The following is an 11,019-nucleotide window of genomic DNA, read 5'->3' on the forward strand; positions in this document are numbered from 1 at the left end:
TGCTGATCGTGTTGTCCCTTTGAATGAGAATCTATTCAACATAATTGATAGGCGTATATCGCAGGAGACCTATCATCTTTGGTAAGGTAACAGATCAGATTTGACTTGCAATAACTATACTCAACTTAGAGCATTTGCTCAGAGAATTTATGCTTCAAGTGTAAAGGAATAAAATTTAAAACTATAACAACACAAGAAAGTGGTTTATCCAGTGTGTGTGTGGGGGGGGGGGGGGGGGAGTTATTGCTCTCAGCAAACCTCTGATGGTATACTGTGAGGATTACTTAAGGATATTTCTAGTATTCCTTCGGCTCCAGCTGCACTGCCTTATGTCTTTCTATTTTATCTGTTCTCGTTTCCTTTCTTCCTTCTTGCTGTCAAACCTCTAACTCTTCTTAGTGTAACTGCAGTGTTTCCTCAGTTGTACTTAGGCATTGAATAGCCTCTTAGACCCGAGCACCAGGTTATAAAGCCCAAATCCGCAAATCCAATCCAAAAGGTGGTTTAGTCACCTGGTGATTATCAATATCAAGAGAGATGAAGATCATATACTGTAAGTGCTGCTAAGTGGTTTAAAAGGAGCGTTCAAATCAAAGGGTGTCAATGTTAAGGAAGTGATAAAATGTGCACAAATTAGAAAAATGTGACAAGTTTTCTCCGCAGGTATATTATAGAAACGATGTTGTGGGGGAAAACATTATTTAGGTAAATTTAGTTTTTAGCTCAACTTGGTAATTAAAAGATAAGTGCAACATAGCTTGTAGCTATATTCCTCTTTGATATTTTTACATATACACATACAAAGAGGGAGATAGAGGGTGTGATGCAGAGGAGGAAGATAGATGTCTTGTGTCTGCAGGAGACTAGATGGAAAGAACATGGAAATAGAGAGATAGGAAATGGGTATCAACTCTATTACAGCGGGTCACAAGATGAGAGAAATGGAGTTGAGGCCAAAATAGGTGATAGATGGAAAGAAAGAGAATAAATGATAGGCTTTTAAAGATCCCAGTGATAATAGGGGATCAGATAATTAATATTATTTCAGCATATGCCTCTTAGATGGGTTGTCAAGGACAAAAAAAAAAAAAAAATATTGCGACAAGAGTTTGAGGCTGCTATTTGATCAGTTAAAGAGGAAGAGAAGCTAATCATAGGAGCAGACTTGAAAGGCAGAGTGGGGAAGAGAAGGGATGGATATGACGAGGTACATGGAGTCATGGATTTGGAATTAGATATGAGGATAGGGAGTATGTATTGGAGATGGCTCAGAGTTTTGAATTGGCATGTATGAAAACCTGGTTTCAGAAGTTGGATAAGCATCTGATAACCTATGGAAGTGGAGGAGTGGGAAGCCAAATAGATTACTTATTGGTTAAAGCAGCAGACAAGAAAAATGTGATGAACTGTAAAGTGATTTTGGGTAAAGCTTGTGTTAAACAGCATAGACTGGTAGTGATAGATTTTAAAATGAGAGGTAGAAAACCCAAGAAACGAAGCTCTAGAATTAAGGTTTGGGACCTTAAAGGGAGAAAAGTTTGAGCAAATCAGGATTGTGACAGAGAGAGACGACTGGAAAGGTTGAACTTAGAGACTGAACAAGGTAACAGGGTGGAAAATATTTGGTTGGCTATGAAAGCAATATGTGTATGGGAAACGAAGGAATTAGTGGGAAAAACCACTGGATATGGTGTGTCGAAAGGAGAAAAGTGGTTGTGGAACAGAGATGTGCAAGAATCAGTTTAAAGAAAATCAAAGTCATTGAAGGACTGGAAAGTAAGACAGGCACAAGGGGCAGAGGAACGGTACAGAGAAGAGGATAAAGATTCTAGGAGGAAAGTAGGTAAATCTATTAGAAGAGCAGTAGAGCAGATATATGAAAGGCAAGTAACAAAGGAATGGGAAAAGGATATCTAAGATTTAAAACTTGAGGAAAAGGCAAAGACAGGATTTGGGGTAACTGGTAGTCATCGGGACAGAAAAGAAAATATATTACACAGGAATGACAACATTAAAATGAGATGGAGAGAATACTATGAGCAACCATTGAATACTGGAAAAAAAGAGGAGCTGGGAGAAGCACAAAGAGTGGAGTGGCCAGTGATGAATATACTGAGTACTGAAGTGAAGCGGGCATTGAGTAGAATGAAGAATGGTAAAGCACCAGGCCCATCAGAGTTTCATTTTGAAATGGCCAAGACACTAGCTACAGAGGGGGAAGAATGGATGCTGGATTTTTTTGAAAGAAATATGGGAAGAAGGAATAATGTTTAAAGACTGGGAGGCGAGTCTAATAGTATCTATATATAAGCAGAATGGTGACATCACAGAATGCAGTTCCTACAGGGGAATTAAATTAATAAAGCATGGTTTGAAAGTATTAGAGAGGTTACAAGATGAGATATTGATAGAGACTGTAAAGATTGGGAAACAACAGTATGGATTCATGAGGGGGAGAGGGACTGTGGATGCCATCTTTATAGTAAGGCAGTTACAGGAAAAGAAAATAGAGGGAAACCAGAAGTTCTTCTGTGCTTTTGTAGATTTAGAGAAGGCTTATGACTGAATACCAAGAGAAGTGATGTTTTGGTGCTTGAGGAAGAGGGAAGTCCCGAAGTTGGTTAGAAGCGTAGAGATGATTTACAAAAGAACAAGGACAAAAGTAATAATAGCTGTTGGAGAAACAGAAACCATTGAAGATAGTGTTAGACTACATATTGTCAGCATTAAGCCAGTTTTTATTTGTGTTGGTCTTGGCTGTGTTAAGTGAAGGAATCAGAAACTAATAGTTGTGGGAGTTGCTATTGACAGCTGATTTGGTGATTCCTGCTGAAATGAAGAAGAATTACAGAGAAGGGTGGTAGAGTGGCAAGAGACTTTGGAAAGGGAAGGTTTGAGGGTAAATGCAGATAAGGCTGAAGCTATGGTTAGCAGTAAGGAAAGTAGGACAGGATAGCCATACTTGAAAGTAGAAGAGCAGTTATAAAACAGGTAGAACAATTCAGATACTTGGAATCTACTATAAACCAGGAGGGAGGATTCAGGATAGGATTAAATCAGCACGGGGAAAGTGGAGGGAGGTAGCAGGAGCAGTATATGATAGGAAAACAAGAACGAGGAAGACTAATTTTCTTATTGTACTCTGCTAACTGTCAAACACATCAGCCAAAAGGGTTACCTTTTCCTTTTGACAGTGAGTGACAGTCATCTGGTTTAAGTAAAGTAGGAACTGTGGCATCTTCACCAAAAAAGGGTATATTTAAGGGTAGCCCACCACTTATGATCCTGGATTGTGCCAGAAAGGATTTCTTTCATGTTTAATATACTTTGCAAGTAAATCATTCCAGCAGATGTACCAAACCGTAAATATTTTGTTTCTTGTGTTCAAATCATTTAACAATAAACATTTGAAGTGTAGTTCATGGTGTGCCATTTTTAATATTTTTTTCCTTATGAAATAGAGAGAGAGAGAGAGAGAGAGAGAGAGAGAGAGAGAGAGAGAGAGAGAGAGAGAGAGAGAGAGAGAGAGAGAGAGAGAGAAGAAGAAGAAGAAGTAGTAGTTTTAGTATAGATTTATGTGATAAGACAATAATAACAAAAGCGAAAAAATTACGTTTTGCTCTCACATTTCAAAGTCCACTGACTCCACGACCTAACTATATTACGAACCCAAAAGAAGTGGCATAAAGGATTGCCAATCGAATGCATTTGGCCTCATGACGAAACTTATTTGCATCATACTTTTACTTTATTTGTCAGACCAGTTCTCTCTGACCTAAATCATGGGTCAGAGGTGACTAGTCATCAAATTTATTATCCAGTGGTAATGATTATTTGCATAAAAAGCTTATAATGTTGTTTTACACACTTCGTGCCCGAAAGGATATACAGTAGCTAAATTTTGATAATGTTACATTCAAGAACAGAACATAATCTTGATGAACTACGGTGTTTATAAATCCTGTAAGAAAAATTTCTACAACGAAGTTTAATATGACCAATCGCTCATAGAATTGTTAATGAAATCTCTACCGGGGCAAAGAAGAAGTATATACCCATCAAAAAGAGAGATGGATCTGATATAAAAACCTAAGATGAAGAAAGACAATGTTGGATAAAACACTTGTGATGTCATGAATAGGAGATACGAAGGGAATAATTTGATTGATAGCCTATACCTGAAGCTAAGGAAGACCTTGATGTGCCCATGAATTATTCAGTGTGTTTGAATTCGAAGCTATCATTGAAAACTCAGTAGATAGAAAAACCCTGGACACGATGGAATAACTGCTGAGATGATACTGGCTGAAAATGAAGTGACCCCCAGCATACTTACGAACTTATTTTGTAGAATGTGGCATGAGGAAGCAAAACTCGATGAATGGAAGCTAAGAGTGTTGGTGAAAATGACAAAAAAGGGAGACCTGACTGATTGCATTCATTACAGAGGCATCACACTTACGACGGTTATGAAAATATATAGTATGCTTTTTCTAAAGAGACTAAAGTGAAATATTGATGAAAATCTGAGAGATGAACAAGCAGGATTTAATAAAGGTTAAAGTTATACTGACCAAAATTTAATTTTGAGACATGTACAACAATGCGTAGAATATAGAAATGCACTTTGAATGGCATTTGTGGACTAGGGGAAAAGCCTTTGATAGTGTACACCGGCCAATTTTGATAAGAGTCCTGCGATATTATGGAGTTCCTGTTAAATATGTGTATTTAATCAAGTCTTTTCATCAACATAGCAAGTGCAAAGTCAATGTTAGTGGAGTCCTATCAAATTAATTTCCATTGAACAGCGGAGTACTCCAAGGGAATGTGTTGTGTTGTCACCTATGCTGTTTATCCTCCTCATAGATTTTGTAATGCATAGAACTGTTGGAGATGATGGAGAAGGATTGGTAATAGGAAATTGGTAGACCTAGAGTATGTTTATGATGCTGACCTTATTAGCAGAACACCACAGGATTTGCAATTCTTGCTTACCAGAATGCATGAATTGTCACATGAGGTTGGGCTCAAGATAAATAGAAGAAAGACAGAGATGGTAAGAACGGAATCTGCAATAGAAGATGAAATATCATTGGAAGGAGAAAGGATTAATGAGGTGGAATCATTTAAGTATTTAGGAACTATGATCTCCAATACAGGGTCTTTAGAATTACTTTAAGTGCTGTTTTCTGGTCCCATACAGCAGGGGAACCCTACTCCCTATAGATTAGTGAGATATTGGAAAATGCAAATTAGACAATTGCTAGGTTAAGTAAAACTTGGAAAACATCGCCTGAAATTACATATGCAGACTATATATCACTTTAGTGAGATAGGTGTTACTATATGGACGAGTCACGATATGATAACGAAACAATCTCCAACAGATTTAGTAGATTTGAGAACAAACCCCTCAGAAGAATATTGGGAGTTGAATGCCAGGACAGGATTAGAAATGAAACTAAAAGAGAGATTACTCGAGTGCCTTATGTGGATGAGAACATTATGAGGGGTAGATGGAGATGATTTGGGCATGCTCTTTGCACTCCCCGAGAGAGATTAGTCCACCATTTTTTTTTTTTTTAACTGGGCTCGACAAAGCACTAGAAGAGTTGGAAAACCAAAGCCAACATGGCTGAGGACTATGAAGCGCGAAGTAGGAGATAATGAATGGAGAAGTATTGAATTAAAAGCTCAAGATAGAGACGACTGGCGAAATCTGAGACCCTTTGCGTCAAAAGGCTTAAGAGGAGATGATGATGATGAAGTTTAGTGTAAAACAGATAATGTATTTGTTTTTATAGCCTGATAAATGAAGCCCATCGTATACATAAATCTTTCGTATCATTATTTATAAATGATAATTGTTTTGAGATTTTTTTCGTTGTTCTGTTACCTGTTTTTTTTTCGATGTAAATGTATACCAAATCAATAGTTTTTAGTTTAATCTAAATAAATAACCATAAATGAAAAGGCGAGCTTTCTCATTTAAAACACCCATTAACTTTTCTTAATAAGAGGTATTCTGAGTTCTAAGAAACAATAATTGATTTTCATTTTCAAATAAAAATTCCACACTCAAATTTTGAGATATTTTTAACACATTTCTCGTGAGCAAAGATTCTGGTTCAACCTCTTCAAAAGAATTCTTGTCTCTTTTCCAACATTTCACCTCCACGATTTCTTAGATATCATATTCTCGGAATTTCCCCTTTCAGGATATATATATATATATATATATATATATATATATATATATATATATATATATATATATATATATATATATATATATATATATATATACATATATATGTATATATATATATATATATATATATATATATATATATATATATATATACATATATGTATATATATATATGTATATATATTATATACATATGGTATATATTATTATTACTATCATTATTAATACTAACTAAGCTACAACCCTAGTTGGAAAAGCAGGATGTTATATATATATATATATATATATATATATATATATATATATATATATATATCTATATATATATTTGTATGTATATATATATATATATATATATATATATATATATGTGTGTGTGTGTGTGTATGCATATATATACACACACCTAAGGGCTCCAAGAGGAAAAAAATAGTCCAGTGATGAAAGAAAAATAGAATTACAACTACCAGGAAATTAACGAACAATTAAAATAATATATTTTAGGAACAAACAACATTATGAAAATTGAGATCTATCTGAGACTTTGGTTTGATTATTGTTGGGTTTGCAATGAGACAACGTCCTGGTGACCGAACTTTATTCTCAGATAATCAAGAGCCGACTGACTCGCAACAGTGTATGGTTGTATGCAGATGCATGCTCGGCACCGCATGGCTGAAAACATATCGTACACATATGTACATCCCTCCCTCAAGATTATACTTATACATGACAAAATAAAAATGAAAGGGGGAAATACCGGAACATATCGTACACATATCGTACATCCCCCCCCCCTCCTCTCAAGAACATACTTATACATGGCAAAAATAAAAGGGGGAAATATCACTAGATCAATAAGAAATGAGAGAAAAAAAAATTAAAGCTAACTTTTCGATACATACACAAAAACAAAATAAAATACATAAATTCTCTGGAAAGAAATATCAATTCCTGATGCGATTGCATACAACAGATAATAACATCATTCTACAAAGTCTTTAAGCCACTTGGGTTTACCGGCGGCCCTTCTCGGCCTACTAAGGACGTTGGGCTCCTGTAAGGGGTGTGTTACCTGTTCTGTCGAGGTATGGCTTGCGGAGGTCTCGTGCTGAGACACGGGCGTGCCAGAGGGCGGAGCGATGACTCTCAGGTGTCGTCTATTCCTTTTTGATAGCCTGCCGCTCCCGTTGAGCTTGACGGTGTACTGACGATGGGGCTTTGTTTCCGTTACTATAAAAATTAGAATAGCGCCAATGTTATCCCTGCGTGTCGTAAGAGGCGACTAAAAGGGACGCGACGAGGGGGCTGGGAACCCCCTCTCCTGTATCTACATCCTGTGAGACAGCAACAAAGAGATGGAGCTGGGGGGAGAGTGACTGCTCCCCGCACTCTAGTTTTGGGGTGTTTGAATGTGCGTGGATGTAGTGCGATGGAGAGTAAAAGATGTGAAATTGGAAGTATGTTTAGGAATAGAAGGATGGATGTATTGGCCTTGTGTGAGACGAAGATAAAAGGAAAGGGTGAAGTGATGTTTGGTGAAATGTCTGGTAGAGTGTCTGGGATTGAAAGGGGAAGAGCGAGAGAGGGTGTGGCTTTATTGCTGAGTGAATGGATGACAGGTAAAGTAGTGGAATGGAAGGAGATATCATCTAGGTTAATGTGGGTAAGGGTTAGGTTGGGTAGGATATGCTGGGCGTTTGTCAGTGCGTATGGGCCAGGTAGTGAGAAAAGTGAAGAGCGGAATGAGTTCTGGAATGAATTAACTAGGTGTGTAGAAGGACTGGGTAGAAGGAATTATGTAGTTGTCATGGGTGATTTAAATGCTACAGTGGGCACTGGAGATGTAGAAGGTGTCATTGGGAAGTATGGCGTACCAGGTGAAAATGAGAGTGGTGAGAGACTGGTGGATATGTGTGTTGAGCAAGAGATGGTGATAAGTAATAGCTTTTTCAAAAAGAAAGATAAAAATAAGTATACATGGGTAAGAGTGGCAAATGGAAGAGTAGTAGAAAGGCCATTAATGGATTATGTGTTGATAACTAAAAGAATGTTTGGAAGATTGAAAGACGTGCACGTGTTTAGGGGTATGGCTAACGGTATGTCTGATCAGTTTTTGGTGGAAGGAAAATTAGTTGTAGCAAAAGAGTGGGGGAATAGAGTAGGTGAATGTAAAAGGGAGCTAGTGAGGGTTGAAGAGCTAATAAAACCGGGGGTAAAAAGTAAATATCAGGAAAGGTTGAAAATGACATATGACGAAGTGAAAGTAAGAGAAACTGGCAATTTAGAGGAGAAGTGGAAGTTAGTAAAAGAAAATTTTGTTGGGATTGCAATTGATGTGTGTAGCAAGAAGGTTGTTGGAGGCAGCATGAGGAAGGGCAGTGAATGGTGGAATGAAGGAGTGAAGGTAAAAGTGGAAGAGAAAAGGAGGGCTTTTGAAGAATGGCTGCAGAGTAATAGTGTAGAGAAGTATGAAAAATATAAAGAGAATATTGTGGAAGTAAAGCACAAGGTACGTGAGGCAAACAGGGCAGCTGACCTGAGGTGGGGTCAGGGATTGGGTCATTCATATGAAGAGAATAAGAAGAATTTTTGGAAAGAAGTGAAGAGAGTAAGGAAGGCTGGCTCAAGAATTGAAGACACAGTGAAAGATGGAAATGGGAGGTTGTTAAAAGGAGAGGAGGCAAGGAAAAGATGGGCGGAATATTTTGAAAGTTTACTGAATGTTGAGGATAATAGGAAAGCAGATATAATTGCTGTTCCAGGTGTTGAGGTGCCAGTGATGGGAGATGAGAATGCGAGAGAGATTACAATAGATGAAGTGAGGAGAGCACTAGATGAAACGAGAGTAGGAAAAGCGTCTGGTATGGATGGTGTGAGAGCTGAGATGTTGAAGGAAGGGGGTGTGACTGTACTTGAATGGTTGGTGAGATTGTTTAATATGTGTTTTCAATGGTACCAGTAGATTGGGTTTGTGCATGTATTGTACCACTATATAAGGGTAAGGGAGATGTGCATGAGTGTTGTAATTCAAGAGGTATTAGTTTGTTAAGCGTAGTTGGAAAAGTGTATGGTAGAGTAATGATTAATAGGATCAAGGATAAAACAGAGAATGCAATCTTAGGAATACAGGGTGGTTTTAGAAGAGGTAGGGGTTGTATGAATCAGATTTTTACAATAGACCGATTGCCTCGCTCTTCTAAGCATAGAGTCGAGGCCTTGGTGTCCTGTGTGTAGGTTAGCGGCTACCTGGCGGCGTAAATCCTCGGGGATGACCAAACGAACACATCCTTGGTTCACTGAGTATGTCACCAGATCCTGGTTGATGGCTAGCCGGTCCGGAACGCTGAAGAAGGGACGAAGGCAGGCAAGTTCTTGCGATTTCTGTTGGGGCCAGTCGCCCGCTGCAACCCTGGCAAGCAAGAGCTGATATACAGGGTCGTTAGATGCGGCGCTCCTGACGCAGTCTTCATCCAACACGATGATATCCGGTTCCAAGGCAGCCACAGTTGCACATACCACTGCCACTTGAATGTCGTCCTCCAAATCCACGTCAGAAGCTTCATGAGATGCTCGCATGGTCGGGTACCTAGAAAGAAAATCCGCGGCAGTGTTCCTTTTTCCGGGCAGGTATTTCATGTGGAACTTAAACTGGAGTGTCTTCTCTTTCAGGTTGAATAATCTTGGGTTGATGACGTTCTTGAGGGCTCTGTCACCCAGCAGTTTGACGAGTGGACGGTGGTCCGTGATGATGGTGAGATTAGGACACCAAAGTAGGAACAACCTGGCCTTCCGCAAGCACCAGGTAACTGCCAGGGTTTCTCCTTCTACGGGGGCATACCCAGCTTCAGAGGGGGTGAGGTGTCGACTACCACTCAGGACAAGGCGCCAGCCGCCCTTGCAACAAAAGGGGCTGTCAGCTGACTCACAAACGCAATACTGCTGAAGGACTATGAAACCGATGTCTTCCTTGCTCCAATCCGTCATTATCGTCGTAGGGCGTGTCTTGTCGTAATATACCAAGCCGTCCTTGGCTAATTGACAGATGACCTCCTGTGCCTGCCGGAGTTCGTCACGTAGCTGGCTATCCCAGTAGACGTGTTATCCGGTGGGTTTTCTGAGGAGGTCCCTAAAGGGCTCCATGATGGGCGACGTTGCAAGAAAGGGAGCTAATTGGTTCACGAATCCGAACCACAACCTAATATCCGTGATGGAGGGCATCTCTGGCATATGGAAGTTACGTATGGCGTCTAGTCGTTCGTCTGCGGGCTTGTATGACTCCCATCCCAGGTGATAACCGACGAAAGTAACCTCTCTCTTGCAGAATTTAAACTTCTCGGGCTTGAGTGTGATACCTGCAGAGGCACACGTTGACAGGAATTCATATACATGACAGAACGCCTCTTCGATGCTGTGATCGTATAGCAAAGTGTCGTCAATGCATTTATGCTTTCTGTTGATGTCTTGCAGGACATCATCGAACCTTTTTGTGTAGGCGTCGGATGCCGAACAGTGACCCATGGGTGTTCTACGATAACGGTATCATCCCCATGGGGTGATGAAGGTAGTGAGTGGGCGTCTGTCCTCGTCCAATTCCACTTGATGGAGACCCCAGTTGGCGTCCGCCGTAGTCTTGTACGTGTGAATGGGGATGCTTGAAATCATGTCGATGGGTGCCGGTGTATGATGAGTCTCACGAAGACAGTGGGCGTTGAGGCGCTGGAAGTCTACTGTGGGGCGAGGTTGGCCCGTCTTCTTGGCTACGACGATCATCCTCGTTCCGTTGCATCCCCCGCTGGGACTGG

The 11,019-nt window shown here is 39.6% G+C and overlaps 1 protein-coding gene across 1 annotated transcript; it reads right to left on the reverse strand.

The window, feature by feature from the left end:
- Positions 1 to 9,334: 9,334 nt before the first annotated feature.
- LOC137635609 (uncharacterized) lies at positions 9,335 to 10,201 on the reverse strand. Its single transcript, XM_068368081.1, has one exon. The coding sequence runs from the start codon at positions 10,199 to 10,201 to the stop codon at positions 9,335 to 9,337; it is 867 nt and encodes a 288-aa protein (XP_068224182.1).
- Between the last annotated feature and the right edge of the window lie 818 nt (positions 10,202 to 11,019).

Source organism: Palaemon carinicauda, chromosome 3 (genome assembly GCF_036898095.1).
Source record: "Palaemon carinicauda isolate YSFRI2023 chromosome 3, ASM3689809v2, whole genome shotgun sequence".
Lineage (NCBI taxonomy): Eukaryota > Metazoa > Arthropoda > Malacostraca > Decapoda > Palaemonidae > Palaemon > Palaemon carinicauda.

What these genes read in the sequence shown, in the direction of transcription:
- LOC137635609 (XM_068368081.1), bottom strand. Translation starts at nt 10,201, where the DNA reads ATGACGGATTGGAGCAAGGAAGACATCGGTTTCATAGTCCTTCAGCAG.